Source organism: Rhopalosiphum maidis, chromosome 3, assembly GCF_003676215.2.
Source record: "Rhopalosiphum maidis isolate BTI-1 chromosome 3, ASM367621v3, whole genome shotgun sequence".
NCBI classification, from domain to species: domain Eukaryota; kingdom Metazoa; phylum Arthropoda; class Insecta; order Hemiptera; family Aphididae; genus Rhopalosiphum; species Rhopalosiphum maidis.
The window spans coordinates 63,751,434-63,773,657 of record NC_040879.1 but is presented as its reverse complement, the minus strand read 5'-3'; the positions used below and the strand labels follow the sequence as shown (position 1 = coordinate 63,773,657).

Here is a 22,224-nt window from a genome sequence, read left to right as displayed (position 1 = left end):
AGACTAAAATTTTATATTTTTTACATCTTTCTAAAAATAAGAGTTGTAGATACACAGTGACATGGCAAATAAAACGAACTCAACGGAAATAAATCCCTAATCATAAAAGTTCTGTATGTATTATGTATAATACATTTAAATGTGTGGTTCTCTAAGAGCTAAAATAATTTGCACAAATTACTAATTCGATCAAAATACAATGGTAGTTATAACAACATACGTTTAACGAGAGTATATAAATTTAAAAACGTTTTGACAAAAATAAACAATGTTAAACTTGAAAAGTGATTTCCAAGTAACGATAAAAATTAAGCACAGTTTTATTGTTTTTCAAATAGGTAATTATTTTTTAATTGGGGAGTAAAATAATAATACATAAATTAACGGTGAACATTTTGTATTTATATTTATATTATTTGGAAATCCATAAAATACATTAAAGCGTTAAAGCATTCTAAACTGAAGATAAAGTGTTATAAATTTTATTTATATTATAGCTGCAATTGGATAGATTGCATATTTTATTTTTTTATTTTTTATTGTTTATAATATATTATAAAACTCCCACCAAAATGTAATGCAATACAAATACGAAACAGTGAGCCGACCATAAATTTACAATAGAAATAAAAATTACAAATTTTAAATTATGTGCAAAGCGAGAAATATAATGGATTAACTATGGCTATTTCTTTTCTTTTTGGTTGCTCTTGGAATGGGTTTTTAAATAGAAAGCAAATTTGTGTATACTATACTATAATAATTATATACTTGTATAAGAAAAGTAATGTGTTTAGTTATTTATTGGCTTAAAGAATATCATGGTATCGTCAACTTTGTTACCGCAATAACTAGTCACTGAGAAGATAATCACGTTTAACTTATGGCGTTAAAATTGTTTGAAATACCAAGGGTACTCGCTTTGTTACTGATGGTTTGAGTAATTTTATATACCATTTATAATACTGCAAGAATAAATCCATGAATCTAAACCCATTTTTATGCCATCATATAAACCATATCTTATTTCAAATAAAACTGTTTTAGAAAATTAATTGGCAGTTCTAAAAAAAAAAAAAACACACAATAAAGGCAATGATCTACGCTGTGTGTTAAAGTACATAAATAGTAAATAAATGTAAAATATCTTTATTATATATCTATTACAGTTGATTAGTATACCGATTAATTTTAATTAAAAGATAAACATAGATCATAACTTACATTAGCTCATCTGGGATATAATTAGCATTCCTTCTAATTACAAATAAACATAATTCAGTGTTAAATTCAGTTGCCTACCTATATTTCATGACAAGCCGTATTATTTGTTGTTTGGTTTCTCTAAAATATGGGTAAATAAATCAGAATTAAACATTAATTTGTATTCTAGTGTATTACGGATGGATCATTTTGGTTTCAAAAAATTACGATAGTTGAGTCGTATAAACATTGTTAAAAAATACTAATTTTAGCAAAATAAAAAAGTCGGGCTGTCTCAGTAACGAGTAATGACTCTATTTTTATTACCGAAAATACGATAATTTTATTTCGTTGATGTTGCAATTTAATTTATTCCAGTGGTTTGATTATAATATTTAAGACTAAGAACGGCGGAAAGTCTCAATGAATTGCTAAGTAGGCAATTATGAAATATAGGAATGAAAAGTAATATCTGATTTATATTTTCAATTACGTAAGAAACAAAAAATAATTTGATTATACTATTATCTTTGACCCGTAAAAGCCACTACTTAAGACCGTAATGTGCTTTCATTAAACATCCAACGAAGTGCAACGATACAATGTATAGGTGCATAAGTAGGTATAGGTAAGAAATCATAAATAAATACATGGCATGTTGACACATGTTAAAAAACAATTGGGAGTTGCAAAAAGTATACATGTAATTTTTGGAATATTATGTTAAAACGTTAATAAATTAGTAATTGAAATTGAAACGATATACCGTATACCGAACAACGTTTTGAATTGGTTCATAGTACTTATATAACTTAAAATTCATCTAAATATTTTTTTTAATTTCGTTGAGTATAGTAAAAATCATTATAAATATTAACAAAAAAAATTATGTCCCAACGAATAATACTTTTTGATTTACAACTAATCGACAAAATTGGAACTTAAAATATTGTAAGAAAAAAATGGTATTTTTATTTTTGATATTTATATGATTCTATATGAAAAATATATTAGAAAACTTGTATTATATTTATAATTCTTAGCTAAAAAATTGAAAATTGTACAAATTATTTACATCAATATAATTTGCAAATTTCCACATTTTTTACGAATTATCTCAATATTTGAACTTCAATAACTTATTTAAAAATGTACCCATTTATTTTTAATATTTTTAAGCAAATATAACGACAACTTTTTTCAATTTTCAAGCTTTTATATGGAGTGACACCATTTTTAACAACCATATATGAACATTATATGAAACAAATTTGAATTAGGTATTTAATATAATAATAATATAAAAATATTTAAAAATCAGTCTAAATATTTTGAAAATGATTTATTATTGGAAATTATAACAATAGAATAGTTAATACTAAATGATAGTGAAATTTTTTTAAGATTATTATTCTTTGAACAAAAAAACCTTTGATGAAAAATCATTATTTTACTTATTATGATTCAATAATAATGTCTAAATTTGAACTAAATTGGTCATAAAAACATACATGTTACTTTATTATACTAAACTAGATCTGATTTTCTACCAAAAACCACTTTAAAAGTTTAAAATTTAAGCATTGTATGTCCCATTAAAAGTATCTTATGACACAAAAAAGTGGGCAAGTAGGTAACTGATTCTCGGTACAATAGGTATCGATTACACTTCTTTATTCAGTAGGTTACCATAATGGATGAGTTAAATTTGAATTCAGTTATAAATCGTTGTACATAAAAAACGATTCTAAGCGGATACGATCTATATACGGTATCGTATGTAGACTATGATAATTTAAGGGAATAGAGTTTCTACGGTTAACAGAGTTTTTAAACTAATAATTGTAAAACAATTACTAAAATCGTTTTATTACCAATTTTTTTCAAGATTTAAAAATCGAATTTAAACTTTAATCGTGAAAAATATTTGTGTGGAATTACACTCACTTTTAGATGCTAAATACTAAATAGAGCAATGAATTAATTTATTTTATAAATGTACAATGATTTTTTTTCTAAGTGACTACATATACGGTCAGAATCTAAAATATGGAAATGTACAAACATCATGATATACGTTCATTTAAATTTGGTGCTTGATAAATAGACTAATAAATTTATTGATTTAGATATAACATAGAGTAATTTATTATAATTTATATATACAAGAAACAAATAATTAATTCAAAACAACGCCAGAATAGAATATAAAATACACGAGATATTCTCCTAACTATTTTATTTTTAAATAAAAAAAAACTACGATCTTTAATAGTTTTCACAGAGAAATCGAAAATAATTTTCTAGAACAACATACATTTATATGTGTAACATATATGTAGTATGTTTTATACTACGCTTTTTGGCATAACCAATAATTAAGTACGAAAGGAAGCACATTTTTATCTGAAAGGTTTTCTCATTACGAAGTCTCCTCCAATTAAAACGTCACAAGTATAATGTATAATATATTCAGCTGCCTTTGCAGTATTCTACGGTGTCTACACTTAGTACTACAAACACAAGGGAATAGAATGGCTTATATAAAACGTAATGTAACATACGCACGATCTCACTGGACTACAACTAAATAGATAATTACATAACATTAGACAGATAAGTTCGTTTAAAAGTAACTTTTGTTTTTCAGACGAAAATACTTAAACGTACACGATATACTATGAAATAACGTATTTTTTTTGTACCTTTATAATATGTATACCGATTCTATACGTATATATAATATCCCTGCCATTTATACGTATAAACTAACGGTTTTCAATTTAAAACATAATATTATAGTAAATACTAGATGAATAGCAATTCAATTCAGCTTTCCTCATTTGGTACAGAGTAAAATATAAATATTGTGTACACTATTTCTCTTTTCAGATTATAAGCAATGATAAGCTTTATGTGAAATGGGATGACAGCCACGAGAGTACTTACGACTTACAATGGCTACTAGAGAGAAATTTTAATGAGGGTCAAGAACGCTACGAAAATCAGCAAGTCAAATGGACTGCGGAGTCGTTTTCAGCTATATTTCGGTCATTTAAATATGAGGACGTAATCAAAAGGTCGTATCTATTCACTTCTCCGTATTATTTATTTACCTATCGAAAACTATTATATCATAAATCATCATAAATTATTAAAAAAAAACTCAATAAAATACATTTAAATGTAGATTTAAAAATATATCAAATCAAAATTTATCTATACAATTTAAAAGGTTCAAAATGTATTTATAAATTTATTTTATTATTAAAAATTAAAAAAACACACACTGTAAGAACGAAGAACAGATTGCTAACTTCGGGGTCAACTCAATACTTTTAAAAATCAATTAGTACTTCATAAATACAATAATATAGTGATTATTGTGATACGTTATCAACTTATTTTTGTAAAGTACATCGTTGATTAAATATTAATTGCATTACTTATAAATTTGTTAAGTGTAGATTTAAACGATAAAATTTGTTTTTGAAAGTGTATGGTTATGACGATCGCTGAAATATTATTATTTAATAAGAAAAATAATAATATACTCTCAAATCACAGTGATTAAAAAGAATTTTATTTTCTAAATAAATATTGTACGTACAATTACATTTACAAATTACAAATAGATTTGTAGGTACAATATAAACCGTATTTTAAATGCTAACAGTAACTAGTACTAATTTAAATGCAATTTATCATCATTGTATAACTAAATAATTTAAATTATATTAAGAGAATAAAAGGTTGTGTAAAGTTAGACGTTATTTAAATTGAGTTAACGTGTTTTGTTTATATATTCGTTTCTAAAAATGTATTCACTATAATATACATAGGTACTTATGTTCATATTATCTAAATAAAGAGAAACACAATTAAAACATTAAATCAAAATCATAATTTAGTACAGATAAAGAAATTAGTAAAAATTAAGTTGATTAGAAATTACTTTAAGTACTTTTATTGGCTATCCGTTTGTAATAGTCATCGGAACTTTTGAGTTAATCAAATTAATATAATATGTGCTATTATTATAGAAAATAAATAATTAAATAATAAAAATTAATATTTAAAATGCCACACTATTTTAATATTGCTCAGTTATAAAGGATACTTGCAAGTTTTATCGGTATATAGTATGTTACTCAACTATTGTGTTTGATAATAAATTGCAATAACTAAATATAATCAATTTGCTTATATTTTTTGTTATATTTATTGACACCTCTTGATTAAAAAAATAAATCACCATTTACCATAATATACCTAATATGGATTTATTTTTAATTATATGATAAGGTTATCGATTTATATTTTATCTGCAATAGAAAAAAGTTTTAAAGAATTTGGATTTTCTTAAATAAATCGTTAAATTAAGACGATAAATTTCTATTATCAGTACACATAAAAAAAAGTATAACTATAAGTCTACAACTACTTGGATAAAAATAAACCCATAAATTAAATTAAATAATTAAATTTGCATAGTTCTTGAACAAGTGCATTTTTTGTTTATGTCGATACAAAAATTATTTTTATTTATATTACTACATCGCAAATAAACAATTATTCATGCAGATCCATATTATAAGACATAAACTGAACATATAATTGTATTTCTTAATAGATATTACCATACAATAGAACTTGAACAGCAGAAAAACATTTATAATCGTTATAATATAATGCTAATCTATCTTCTTTTGATCTTATGAATTTATTTTGCTTATAATTACCTCATCTATAATCGTTATAACTATAAACCATAGAAAAAAAATTACATTTCATTAGGTATTTTACCGATATTTCGTTAGCAAAATTATCTATATAAACAAAAAAAAATAACATTCTACCAATAATATAACCATTTATCTACCAACTCATTTTAATTATGCAAATTTATGTAAATTTACAAATTCGTACGAAATAACCCCTATAAGAGTATATGTGTACAGTCATATACATTGTTTACTTACGCATATAACTGAAGTATTAGTGAACAAATATGTTTCTTTCCCCCAAACTATATATTATTATCAGTTATTACCTATGTTGATCCGTATAATTAAGCTTTCATTTTAATTTGTTGACAGTGATGAAACTTTACTACAATGGTTGGAAACGTTGGCAGTCTATGGCATTTCAGTGATAAAAAGTTGCGGGTTGGAACATGACCGGGTAAAAGAACTCGCCGGACGCGTTGCTTTTTTGAAGAAGACACAATACGGGTAATGCACATACAAATTAAAATAATAAATCAATAACGAACCTTTATAAAGCGCATCGTCGTTGTTTTAAAACATGTCAGGGATTACCGATTTATAAGCACTACTATGAGTATGGCCCACCGCCACTTTTTACCAGTCTGTTGAATTGATTTTTTTCCTAGTATAATAAATCAAACCCACAAGTATCTTAAAGTTTAACATTTTTAAAATGTTGTTTTATTTATTGCGGCATGGCTTAAGATCATCATCACGTCGTAAACATTTACAATTGAATTATTATTATTTTTTTTTTTTATAAAACGCTTTTTTGTATATACCGTTTGACAAATATGTTTTGTTCGTGTACACACACCGTATACCATAGGTACAAGTACATTACCTATACATAAAATTATAATGGTAAGTACTTATAGCTAATAAATTATAAGAAATGACAGCGAATCGGCTAATCTTTTAATATTATTAACAGTGTTTCTAGATTTTAATCGTTTATATCTAAAGATAAATATTTTTTTATGATTATGATTATATATTTTATTGACAAAATTAATTGAAATCAAAGATTGTCTAGTTGAAATATTTATTGCATAGACATTATATAACCAGTAAAAACATAAATTTCTGTCGATCTAGGATTTTTGATAAATACGTAAAATGACAAATTTTCTAAAATTGCGAGAAAAACAAGGAAAAACATTTTTCCCAATTCCGCGTTTGCTTTCTACACAATTCTGAAAATAAATCATTCCGACATTCTGAAATGTACACTTAGTATACTACTATTTAGTACATAAATTATTTTACAATCATAAAATAGTCAATATTTCTATTTTTTTTATTTTTTTATTTTTATTTTTTGCTATTCGTAGAGAAACTTTATAAGTCGAGAGCTTTACATATTTATAAATATGTATAATTTAACACCTTAGCTCTGCTCATAATCGTTTTAGAGAGTATAAGACATATTTTACAATATTATATATACAGTGGCCCATTAAATTGCGAAATACGTTTGACACCCGTTGTTATATAGCACTCGACTTTTATCCAAACCCTATTTCCCTAGATCAAATATGAACTTGAGTGTTTTAAAAAATGTTGTCAATTATTGATATAAATATTATGCTAATTTTATTTATTTTGGTATAAGCTTTTGATACTACTTTTTCTCTGCAAGCTCGCCTATGGTATTTTTCAATACCTTGACTATTGGTAAATTCGCGCAAAATTTACCTTAATGATTTTAAATGTTTGAAAAAAATATTTTCCTTCATTTTTTAATAGACTACTATAACTGTCTGTAATGAGTCATTTATAACATTAAAATAATATTATTTTTTTATGTTCATATTTGTATTACATCCAACAATGATCTGAGTATGTCTTGTACAATATTTATGTTATGTCATAAAAGAAAATTATAACCAGAAACGGTGAATTCTATAATATCTATATAAAAACTAAGTAAAGTTTCAGAATATAAAGTTTGATCCAAGAATATAATAACCAATTATTAAACAAATATTATATATTTTATATAAAACGGGATAGTGGAAACTCTGGTTGAAATAAATCCAATGGTTACTGATATTATGCAATTTAAATTGATTATTTTTTCAATAAATGTTTCAACTTCATGGATTTATATAAAAAATAAACTTTAGTAATTAAATGTAAGTATTGGTTTTAAACTAAAATTGTTTTTTTTATTATATATTTTCCACAACAAAATATGTTATCAACGTAAATAAAAATCTAATTATAATGGTTATAATGGGTATTTATTATAAGTATGTGAAATTTGTTTGAAACAATTCAAAGTTCCAATTTAAAAATTTAATATTATTTTTTTAAATTAATATTAAGGTTGGCGTTAGAGGTAATTTTTTCCCTCATTTATATAAATTATTAACTAAACAAAATATATATAAATACCTACGTATTATACACATTTTAGTTATGTATTGCAGGTATTTTATAGTTTAAAAAAAAAACAGTGCAATGGCATTTTTCTAATTTATTTTTTCTCAAAAATGACAAATATATTCCCACGAGAACTAATATCTGTTTGGGTATTTTTTTTCCTTGCCGAACAGTAAAGGTATATTTGTTTTATTAAAAATAAAAATAAAAACGAACGAAAAACCGTATAGAGTAGTCCCCAAAGTATGTAGAAATCCAAGAGAAAAAAACAAAGCGTACAAAATAACTCTAAGCTGCCTTGGGGTTTCGAGCACATGAACTCATTTTCTTTATCCTTAATGCAGTAATTATATCGAACACTTGAAAATAGTGGGAACAATATGATTCCAAAACACAAAAGAAGTTCTGATCAGACATAAAAATCGATCGATTTTAAATTGAACTATACGTGTCGAAATAAAACACAACGTGTTATATACTATAACAATATATATATATATTTCTATGGTATCTACGTAGTTTTTTACCACAACGCTTATTATTGACATATCTACAAGTGATTCCGTGTTAACCGTTACATGGTACGTAGAAATGATAACATTTCGAGAGTGCGAGGCTAGTTACCAAAACGTGTGGTCTTATAAGACTTTTATTTTTTTTTCTATCTAGGCAATATTCAACGAGCTATGATCATTAATTTCGTGATTTTTAGTGCTATGATAATTTGTGATGGCACTTATTCAAAAATATAAATCAAACAATAATATTTCATTTTATTTTAGAAGAAAACAGTTAAAAGGTAATATCGTGTTATTTGGGCCTGTAAAATTATATATTTATACACTTACCATTTTATTAATTTCGTCGAACGCACGCACAGGTAGTTTATGCTCTAACAATATATAATAACAACCATAATAAAGTCGTGGATCGATCAATATAATTTGTTGTAATATACGATGATAAAAAAAAACACAATTATATTATAAATTATTAGAACATTACAGCAGAGTGTTAATTATAATAAGGTTGATATTAAAATAGTTTTGATCGAAACTGTGAATTCAAAACCAAAATAAATAAACTGAAATAAAAACGTAGTAAAATCGTAAGGTTTTACCTATTATCAGGGTATAACTATGACCGAATCGGATGAATCTGGCCTTAAACACGGTTTCCAGGAGGCGTTGCATACGTATCATTTACATAAATCATATCAATATTGTCGCAGAACAACATATTTTTACAAATATTACAAATCGTTTACTTTACAACCATCATAATGAGCACAGAACGTCAATGAATCTACAAAATGCACCGTTGCAATCTTCCCATTTCTAAGACATGGAACTACAGTGGCTATCAATGTATTGTTTCCGTTTTTATAATATCGTAGCGAATAGGGATATAATACACATTACCAACACCTTTTTAGATTACGGATACAGTTTTAACTTTTAGAGTCCAATACTTTACACCGTATATAGAAATTAATTTCAAGAGAGGGTTAAAAAAAATGTCCATTCTTAAATTCAAATTAACTATACAATCAAAATCAATGCCCGTGCCAACTATGCATTCCCGGGGGGTTGAACCCCTAACCCCCCCCCTCATTTATACGCCAATGAACTATACAATAACGATAATATGAATTAATGTAAATTTACCACTATCATAATATTATTGAAAATATTGATTTTTATTATCTGGTTTTTAATATTTAGAGTTTAATAACACGTCAAACTTTTTCTGATGGAACAATAATCAACAATTTTTTGTATTTGATAATTAATGATATGATGAATTAGTTGGTAGACGCAATTGCTATTTTCTTCGTTTATTTCACGTTTCAATGGGTAACTGGTCGTTATTATTTAGTCTTTTATTTTGATATAATTAAGTAGGTAGATAGGAAGGTACTCGTCTGGAACACATAATTCGATAAGACTTAACTCCTCGTTAAAACATTTTCAGACAAAAAAAAACAGCAACTATTTCGAAGAATTTATTTGAGACCCTTGAGATTTTGAATACTTTTAATACAATGTTCAATGCAAGAAAACAATTTAATTGATTCAATGGTAATACTTTTTGAAACACGACCGTTTCATTTCTTAACTTTATTATTTTATATATTTTTAAACCAACTAATTACGCTTTAAAAGCAAACATAAGTGTTATTAGTGTAAACTAATATAATTGGGACTATTTTTAACATTATAATGTTATATCTACTTATAATACATTATTATACTTAATCCTTCATTGAAACCATACTGGATATATAATTTAATAACTATTTATTACATTTATATTATTTTTAAATATGAATCATACAGACATAGTAGGATGATTTTATTCAAATATGGTAAAACTTAAAGATTAAAGAATGAAATTAAAATAACAATATTGCTAATAGTACTGTCCATATAGTATCTAAACACTTCTAGTGTAAAAGTAATAACTTACTATTTATTTGATGGTGACACATTTCATTATTTATAATGCCATAGTACCTAAAAGGTCAAAGTATGAGATAACTGTTGCGTAAACATAAATTATTTGTTAGTAGATTTAGATATTGATATTTTTTAAGTTTGTTTTCCTGTAAATTTTTGTCTTTTATCTATGAAAAATATAATGCATTTATTAGCTGGAGGTAAGTAAAATACCATAAGTTATCATGTTTATTTTAAAATATGTTAACAGTTATATTATTTTTTAAATAAAGAATTATAAAATAATTCCTATTTAAAATAAACTATCGCGTAGGTATATTATATTTGAATTCAAATTAATACAAACGAAAAGGCACAAGTTCGCACAAAACATTTTTAGTATTTTCGCAATACAGAATATTATAACATACACCTACGCTAACTTGAAAGTTAGCTATAAAATATATTTTGTACTATCTAAATAGACTTTCTGTCATTAGTTTCCTTTAGTTAAATGGTAACTTTTATTAAATAAATTTATAAAAAGTTGATGTAACTATAACTTGATTGTTAAAATTCAAACATAATTTAATAAGTCCATGAACGTCAATTCGTTAGGTGCAATGTGTCATTAAATTTATAATGACCTTTGAATATCTTCTATGATTTATAAATACTTACTTACATAAATTTAAAATTTAATACATTAAAACTTATTGCAAATCAATTTATTAGTTTATTAAATAACGAATCAGAAACAATAGGTTTATTTTCAATTGAATTCTAAATCAAACAATATATAGTAATATCTAACCAGAAAAACATCTTACTACAAAACATATTAAAGCTCTGGTTTTTAGTTAAATTGACCTATGTTGCAATTTACGTTATGAATTATTGCATTGATGTAGACGAGATAATACGGTTATAGCTTGTAAAATAGTATAAGAATGTGTGATACGTATATTCTTGTTTCATAAATTTCCAGTAGACTGATCCAAAGAAATAAAAATGTCATGTTTGGTTTATTCGTTTGTTTTAAATTTTGTAGTACTTATATACTTGCATATGTATAACATGCATTATACAGATCAATAAATTTATTTGCAATGCATCATAGGAATTATAGTAGTAACAGTAGGAGATAGGCTATATACTCTTCGCAATAAGCAATAAAGAAGAGAAAGAACTCAGATGCAGACGGGTGAAAAACGGATTCAATATACGCATATGAATTGTATTTTTTAAAGTATTTAATTAAATAAAGAAGTGCAAAATGCAAAATGAATAACGAATAATGAAAAATGTCACTGAGGTAGAAGCAAATAATAAAAACGTTTTTATGCTTTAAATCTAGTCACCTAAAATCGATTATATCGAATTACTCTAGTGTGCATGTACTATATACACTTCGATTTCTGTCAATTCAGAACGATCTAAAACGCTTGCTGTTTTTTTTCCTAACTGATAACTGATTTATGTATATATATAATATCATACCAAAAATATTCGTTATTAAGAGAATATAATATGTAGGTTAATTTAATGATAATAGGTACCTAACAGCTTATATGAATAATATGTATAGAGCATAACTATCGTGAACATTTAAATTTTAATATAAGTAGCTACCTATACAATAATATAATATTTTATTATTTGTATTTATTATATCATTTATGTATATTGTATAAACTATAGTTTATCAAAACGTTTCATTGGTGAACATGATTAGATTATATTTTAATGAGTTTTTCAAAGGTTCCAAAAATATTTTTAATGAACAAAATTCCAAAACAAATCTTGACAATTTTTAGGCGAACCTATACTTCTGTTAAGAATCGTATTCTAAAAAAATCAAAACGATTTATCATTGATTTAGTGCCAAATGAATTTATTTTTGCATTTTGATTTGTATACTAGTGGTCACGTACCGTGTTGATATCTAGGCAAATATTTGATAATCGATTTCGATATCATTTGAGTGTTATTCGATATCCATTTCCAGTCTAGTTGTATAAAAAGTGATTAATGTGTAGTATAATATATATATAAGTATACATAATAATTAATAATTCAGTTGATTAAAATATAATATTTCAACACTTTCTGTATTTTATTGATATAAGAATTTTTTTTTTTTTTTAAAGAATAGTAATTTATTCAATGACAATTTACAATAATCTATGTACGAGTGAGTACAATAAGTAAACGAGTGGAATACAGCATTAGACGATGAAAATAGACAACATTCGGAAGGAGTTTCACATTAGAAGCGCTTGAACATGAGTGATTATTTTAGTGAGAAATAATATAATAAACACGTTAAATATGATGTGCATTCAGAAGATCTCTAGGCCAAAGTGAAACACATCTGGCCGGATTACCTGGAAGTGCAATTATATGAAGTTGAGCGACGAAAGCGTTCGAATGATATTCCATTTTGGAGTGTAAGTGTAAATGATATGTGGTAACTGTTTGCCATATGGTGGGGATTTTAAGGTCACTATTCGCAGTATAAGCTTATGTGATAAACTTTGTGTGTTGTAATATTCAAATCGTATTATTAATCTTGAATGTAACAGCTAATGTATTCATTCTTTAATTTTTAAATGATGACGTTCACAAAATTAATAATTATAGTAAGATGCCGAGTATTTCTTATTTTACTTTTTTACAATCTTAATTATTGGTATGCAACAAAATTCATAAAAATAATAAGAAAAATTATCAAAGGTATTACGTACGTATACGGTTGATATTTATATTTTTCTTTTATTAAGTTCAGACTCAATTAATATAGTATTATTATTATCATTATCCCGTTCAGGTATATAGCTCAATTCGTATAAACCTATAATAATAATGTTTGTGGACATGAGCAATAACCAATGTGGGTTGTTAGAATTTTATAATCGACTATAAAATGTCAGTAGGTACTTGCGGAAAAATTATGAGATCGTTACTGTCGCTGGCCGTTTTACGCATTTGCTCAATCGCACGTAAAATAATATAATTAATTTATAAAACATCATATTCTAACATTCCCTAACATTATATTGTACAATGTACGGTGTCATAAATTTAAGTAGACGAGTATACATCAGGATGTACTTAATAAAAGATTGAGATTGGTCCAGATACTTGCAGGAGTCTGACTTAAATTAAAAAAATTATCTGTGATCACTATATGCATTATAAATTAGGGTTCATACTGATCGTTTTCAAAGAGTTAAATATAGGTAATTGTGTGCCTTTTTAAGTGAGTGCATTAGTGCAGGTCGTATATTATACGTATATGTGACCGTAGTAAACGATCATTAGTGTAATAGTATATAACAGTATATGACTAAAGTTTAAAAGCGTAGCACTCCCTCACGGGCACGCACATATCAATAACACACTAAATTTATATCATGTATTTTGTTGTTTGTGTAAAGTATCAATTTTCTGCCAGTTATATCAAATGAGCCATTTGTACAATAAAATTTCCGAAGGCATGTTCGAATTCGTCGTAAAATCTACTTTATATTTTTTAATTTTTTTTTTTTTTTTTACTTCAATATTATTTACGTCTTAAAATTTTTAGCGTTCGTGATTCAAAAATTTAATTTTGAGAATTTACAATTCGACTTCGAAAAAAAAAGTAGAAAAGTCGTTACACGGCTAGGAAAATGATATAGGCAACGGCGGAAAAACAAACGTTGGTAAAAATGAGTAGGTAAATGCTTTATATAATTTTAGTCCGTCTAAATTGAAATCTCGATCAGACGGCGTACGATTATTTCGGTTCGCGGTTATTTTGAATCGACTTGGCGTTTGCCACAGATCGTCAAAGTGGCGTACACCGGGCCACGGCGTAGACGGTTCGTTGGCGTGGGGGAGGGGATGTCGTCTGCTGCAGGCGACTCATCCGATCCGAAACGTATATATTATATAAGTAAATAGCGTGTGTATTAATATATTATTGTGATACGCGTGCCGGTTATTGTGCGCGGCGCAACGATTTCCGTGTTTATACGGCTGTTTTCAAAGGGCAGGCAAGGTGTGCGTAGGAATACGCGACGGTACGTTATGTTATATTATAATAAGACCGCGACGCGCACACGACATACGCTCTGAACGGACGTAGTCACGAGTGGAAAGTTTCTGCTTTGATACCGCCCGACTCGTACGTCGGCAAACCAATCGCGCGTATATATAATATATTATACTATATACCTACTATTATAATACGCCCGTGTGTGCCGGCTAATAACTACTACGATTTAACCAATATGGTATGATATATATTAATACATTATGGCAAATATATTATTATGAGTATATTTGTATAATACGACATTTCAAAGTACTATATATATATATATATATATATATATATAATATTATACGTAAACCTAGTCGTGTATATAATATATACCTACCGGGAAATCGTAAACGACGTGCGGGTAGACGGGTGATGATACCGTACACGTGTACAATATTATATTCTATAATAATATTATAATAATATATTTTTGATGTGACGTAGGTACACGATCGGGTCGTTCTATACGGCGAGCTAAACGCGCACACTAACAATACTAATACGAATAATAAGTGAAATATTATACGATACGTCCTGTGCGTTATTCCGTGTTTCGTATATTATACACACAAGTACTATATATTATTTGAAAAACGGTGACGTCGCGTTATTGGACGATCACTGCGAAGTGTAGTTAATAAGAATGCATAAATTACAGAAATGTCACGGTAGGTACTGCGTGAGTACAGCTACCTCTACCCAGCTACGTCGGAATAAACATTATTCGCGTACGAACAGTATAGACTCTCGTACGTCGCGATGAAATTCTATTAAAATTCTATACAATTTGAGGAGGAAAAAATGAATAAACGAATTCTACGAAAACTAATATCTCGTTTTTGTTGTCTGTGCTTTTTACAGGGAAACGTTCAAAGTTGAAGTGAACTCTGATGCGACCAATTTAGCATATAGATCAACATACTTACAGCTACATACGGACTTGCCATATTACGAGTATACACCGGGGGTAATTTTTATTTGATTATTTTTGTGATATTTTTATTAAAACTATATAAAAAAATACAAAATACAATTTCAAAATATACAGAAATATTTTCTACAAAATTATATATGAATACGACTTGATTTTCTGAAATTGATCAATAGTAAAAATCTAAGAAAATACGATGGTTAATGCCTTTGATTTAATGTGTATAATAGATTTTAAATATAAAAATACAGGAAATGTACATAATATAAAATATTTTGTTTCAAGTATATTGACATACTACTATATATGTCTTATACAGTTTGAACTATAAGAACTGCAGGTTGACAGCCACGAATTCTAACTAGAAAAAATTATAGCATGAATAAAAATCTAAAAATCGATCCATTCAAGATCTAAAATTACTGATTTAAATTTGATCACAACTTGATGATTATCTTGAAAAACAGTTAATAAAAACTGAAAATTAATAGAAGTATAAAATCACACATGTCGTAAAAATGTGGCTATAAAAAAATGCATAAAGGTTATTATCAAATGACTTACTATTCTATATGTTTATTTTGCTAAAAATTAATGAAACCAAACAAATTACTTTTTATCTTTTTAACATACTGTTTAAAATTAATTTAAAGTCGTGATATAACAATTTAGGTATATTTTGTGTTTTTAATATTTTATAATAAAAACGAAATTGAATATAAAAAAGTATATTTAACTACGTTAGTTTCTAAATAATAATAATGAAAATTTAATATGTATAGTACAATTAATTTCATCTCAAAATTTTAAAATATAAAAATGTAATATTTTCAAATTTGTATATATATCTCAAAACTTAAAATATTTTGAAAATGATATGACCATAGTCTATAGATGAGTTAAAATGTTGACTCTTAGGAATGACATAAAAATTTAATAATTTTAATAGTTGTTTTCAAACAAGTCTTAGTATTTTATAAAAAAAAAAATGATATCTTGTACTTATTAGATTTTTAAGTATCAGAAAAAATACATATAAAGAACCTTGTATTAAATTTTAAAACCTTATGTATAAATATTAAAAACGTTCAACGGAAATTCACTTATTCAGATAGATATGAATTTTTCTTTAGGAAATGATCATTTGTAATATTATGGAATTTAGCTTCTCTAATTTATTTCGTTCCAAATCGTGACTCACATAGTCATATTAAGTAAATATTATAAATTTATCTATTTTTTGTTTTTCTAAGATATAACTTTTATTATCATATGTTTCTGGTATATAATAGTTTATTTGTTTTATATGATTGCCGTTCCAAATTTCACTTTTCCAAATAATGGCGTTCATTTTTTGCTGTTCCGCCTACTAACGCTAGCCTCCCGTATTACTAAAGGCATATTATTATCACATGCAAGTTCAAATTATTAAAAAAAAAAGTGCGAGATCTTCTTAAAATGTACAATAAAATATTATAAAAAATATAATATATAAGCTAATAAAATAATATTAATCGTCATGTTTTTCAAAAAAATAAAACATATGTATATTAATATATTATTTTGATGTTTGTGAAAATACCCGTGTAAACTATTCGACATTTGGTTTGATTGAAGGTGATTTTGCTGCACTGCATCGTTCAACCAGAATCCAGTGGCGGTGAATCCGAAGTGTCCGACGGTCTGTCGGTGTGCGACCGTCTGAAGGAATTGGACGTGGACAGTTATAAGACGTTGTCCTCGGTGCCGGTGAGATGGATTGACCGCGGCCACGACGCTGGTTACAGCTTCCATAACATTTACGTCTCGCCCGTAATTTGGTTAGTGCCGCGTCGAAATGGTTAAAACTATTACCGTCGTCGCCTCCATCGTAGACTTTTGTAAAATAATTTATTATGTAATAACATAAAATGTATGTAGTATAATATTGCTGTTCAGCTACGGATATTGGAAGGTAGCTAGGATTATAGCCAGACAGTGTTATACAAGTGAAATTAGTGTGCATAACTTATTATTTTAATTGATTTTAAAATGAAACCACGAATCGAAGGTGCAACGATATTTATTTACTCTTAAACTAAACTCGTATAATATCTACTGGTATATATGCCTATATGCTTAATATTTATCGACCTAAAACTAAGTAATCAAACGAATATTTGGCTACAAAGTCCCGGATGCAGAGATTTAACATTTAATTTATTCGAAACTTTGTTTAGTTGTATTAGCTATAATATGTGATTGGATATCAATTAATACCAAACTGTTACATTATGGTTCTAGTACGTTTGTTGCCATCGATATAACTTTTTCTTTAAATATTGTTTTTAAATCTAATGTATACATTGTATACGTAATAATATTGTATATTGACATTGAATTTTATGAATACATTTATAATATATACTATATTGTGTGTAACTGAATATGTTATGTAATTTAATTAAATACATTTTATTTATAATGTTTAATTCCGAACGATAAATGCATTGATTTAATGATGTGTGATTTTTTTTTTCATGACTGACATCAACTTTAGGATTGAGTAGTAAACACTAAAAATGCTTCGATCTTCAATTTAGACTACAATAGTTCTCAATTTTTTTTTTTTATTCACAGCACCCTTGGGTGTTCTATAAAAATCCCAGGGCACCCTACAATGTATGAATAATTTATATTTTCAATCATTTTGCGTCACATCTAAGATCAGTTCACAGAAAACTCGTGTTAAGAACCACTGACTTACAGAGTGATTTATGGTGGTAGTAAATTGGATCTTTTTTTCCGAGGTGTCAAAAATTAATTTCAAAATAATTAGGAAAAACCGGAATTTTTATTAAAAATAATTTTAATGATATTAGTTTTGTATTTTGTTATAAAATATTTTACCGTAAAAACTTGAATTTTTTAACACATATTTATATTTATATATTAGTAATGTCTAGGCATAATAATATGATTATTAAATATTTAAATTCATTGTTTATTATTTATGAACATTTAAATATATTTTAACAAGTCAAAATTACATGTGTACAATTTTTTTTTACACATTTGAAGATACACTGGTGAAATTTGATATTTAAATTAATGATAATAATTATATTTTTGTAATTTAAAAATATTGTTTGTTTATACTTGAAACTTTTCGAAACTTACTGTGTATATTATAATGTATTATTATTCACTATAATACGCAATTAAATTGTTTCAAAATATTTAAATTAATTTTTAGTAACGTATTTATACTACACAACTCTATTCATACTGACACATCGATTTATGATTTTATTTATGATTGAAATCAAATTTTATACATTTATTATAATAACCTACTCAATGACGAGGTTCACTTAAAAACCAACAACTACAAAACATAGCCATTTCCCAGTTTATATAAATAATTATTTGTGTAGTCAACTTGTAGGCTTATTTTTTCCTCATTAAACAGTACACGTCACTGAGTTTCAATGTTCTTAATTTCAAAAATTATACTTAAACTTTTTTTTTCATTCAAAGTTACTGAACAAAATAATTCAATATGATATAGTGTATATTTTATGTTAAATCAAAAATAAATATACACAGTCCGTAACTAACATTATCTAAACAGTACTCATTAAATATATTAACAGCATTCAGCACCCTTAATAATAATAATTGAAACACACCCACTGACTTGAAGACGTACATTACATCACATCATTTAATATTTATTGTAACTAACTGAAAATGTGTATTTAGGTACCTATTTTAAGTGTACTAAATATTGTAGATTTACAATTGACATTAATTAAACTTTTATTTTATGTTTACTTTTAAACAGCGAAGACAGTTATGGAAATATCAAGAGAATTAATTTTAGTGAGCATCACAGAGATTCAAAATTTCCTGTATCAATAGATAAAGTACACATTTGGTATGATGCAATCGAAAAGTTTGTAAAGATTGCGTACAACGAAAAAATCATCAGCACTTTTAAAATGAAACCTGGTATATATCTTTAATATTGTTCATATGCTTGTCAAATTACATGTAAAATACAATAAATAGTAGAATATATTTACAAAATTAAAAGACTTTCTACAAAAACCAGACATTTTTAAATTTAAATAAAACACTATTTATGTTTTGATTTTTTTTTTTTTTGAAAATTATACTTGTTTGAAATTCTGAATAATATGAAAAATACTGGAACATTACCTGTACTATTGATTCGTCTATATTTGATAATATGCATTTTGTAAAAATTGTATGGGTGGCTGCTTTCCTCAGAAGATTCACATATAATATACTGTTATTAGGGGTAGTAATATTTTCTTGTAATTATTTGTATATAATTATACTTGTGTCACATTTACCTATTGTGCCCAAGATTGTAAATTTAATTTTAAAAATTAAAATATTAAATATTTTCTTATTATGTTAAAGTCTTACTTGTAGGGAATTGTTTGATTTGTTTTATTCCATAATAATCTGCATTTTTTAAAAAGAAGACTTGTCTGGTGTTTGCAGCAAGCTTTCAATAATAATTCTTATTTGATTTACACTAATTTATACATTTGTCATTTCGATGTTCAAATAACTTATACTTCATTAATGAAGTTAATAAAAAATTAACAATATCTATTTACACTGTACAAAATTATATCTTGGAGTTAAACAATTGAAACACATAATTTTTTAATAATAATTATATTTTTACTAGGTACTATTATTATTTAAATTTTACTTTTTTGAAAAAGATAGTAGGTATAAATTTTAAATTGCATACTCAGAAATAGAAGATTTTTCTGAGAATTATAATAAATTTAAACGTAACTTAACTTAACTACCTATTTAAAGTTTAGTTTAACATTTTGCGAGATTCCTCTAGCTGTGTCACTTCTCTACGCTCATTAAAACTTTAAATACTAAGTGATAACTAATTAACGGCTCGTTTGAAATTTAATTTTTATGTATAGAAATACTCAGAAAAATATTTTACAGTATAGAATTAAAAATTTAAGTTGTTAATTCAAATAAATAGTAATTAATAACTAAAACAATAATAAAAATAATAAATGATAAAATAAATATATGTGTAAATTTCCAATGTTACATATATTTCGATAAAATAAATAAATAAATGTTTACCTTTAAATTGATTACCTTTCCTATATTCTTTATATATTTAAAACACTTTTATTTTATTTTAAGGGGACATTTTAACTTTTGACAACCATCGAGTACTACATGGAAGAAAAGGATATCAAGGCTCCAGATTATTAATTGGTGGTTATTTGGACTGGGATTTAATTAAATCAAGAACTAGAGTTCTCCAATTTCAACTGTCAAATAAAAATAATAATTAATCATATGAATAATTTATGAATAAGCAAATCAAATATTTATATAATTCGATAATTATAAACTATTAACTATATTAAATAAGTTCAATTAAATATGGTATTAATTATATGTAATTATATAAGTACTCATTTTATTGATTTGAAATTTATTTTTTATTTTTTCATTAGTTGAGTATTTAACAAACACGTATATGTAAGATTATTTTAAGTTATCAGTTATAACATTATAATAATATAAATATGTAAATTAATTAGGTACTGGTGAAATTGCAAATTATCATACTAGTATTTTTGTATATAATTAATTCTCTATTATTATTTAAGACATCTTTTTATTATTAAAAATAATAATATATTATGTATCATAGAATTATACTATCAAAAATAATGCGTACGCTAATTATTGTTTCCTTTTTATTAAAATATAATAAAATACACATGTACTTAGAAAAAATACACTAAGAAAATGTCAACTGAAATATTAGACGACAAGAAAACACATCAACTAAAAAGACTTTTTTATTATTATTTGCAATATTTGTTTTTGTTTTAACACCCGAATTATATGATATAAATATTGTTTAAATATTATTTTTATTCATTCAACTATTAAAAGATTAAATGCTCTTTTATTAAAAATAAATGATTTATTTTAGTAAACATAAAAAAATTAATTCCGTATTAATGTATTTTTTTATCTGGTCACCTTTGCATACATAATATATCTAATAATTTACTACAAATTATTTTTTTTTATATATATCAAAGCAAAACTCAAGAATGAATATTATTAATAATGTATATTATACACAGTATAGTGAGTATTGTTACCAGAAAAACATAAATTTTATTTTATGTTAAATCTAACAAATTCTCATAACATCATGGAATTGTATTCAATTATCTTAATATTGTCTTATTTATTTGTCTTATAAGTTATTTAAACTCTCGTTATAACACTTACTAATAAGTACTTTCGAAATATATCTAAGAACATAACAGTTGAAATGTAATAATGTGGTGCACCGTTGAAAAAAGATTGGGCACAGATCGT

The 22,224-nt window shown here is 25.6% G+C and overlaps 1 protein-coding gene across 1 annotated transcript in view; it reads left to right on the top strand.

The window, feature by feature from the left end:
- The window catches only part of LOC113556599 (gamma-butyrobetaine dioxygenase-like), a 31,316-nt gene extending 9,843 nt beyond the window's left edge, over positions 1 to 21,473 (top strand). The window contains exons 2-7 of the mRNA XM_026961645.2: positions 4,096 to 4,283; positions 6,303 to 6,437; positions 15,750 to 15,855; positions 17,437 to 17,639; positions 19,646 to 19,812; positions 21,019 to 21,473. Coding sequence (XP_026817446.1) covers positions 4,096 to 4,283; positions 6,303 to 6,437; positions 15,750 to 15,855; positions 17,437 to 17,639; positions 19,646 to 19,812; positions 21,019 to 21,173 — 954 coding nt within the window. The 3' untranslated portion in view covers positions 21,174 to 21,473. The remainder of the gene's footprint in view (positions 1 to 4,095; positions 4,284 to 6,302; positions 6,438 to 15,749; positions 15,856 to 17,436; positions 17,640 to 19,645; positions 19,813 to 21,018) is intronic.
- The last annotated feature ends 751 nt before the right edge of the window (positions 21,474 to 22,224 follow it).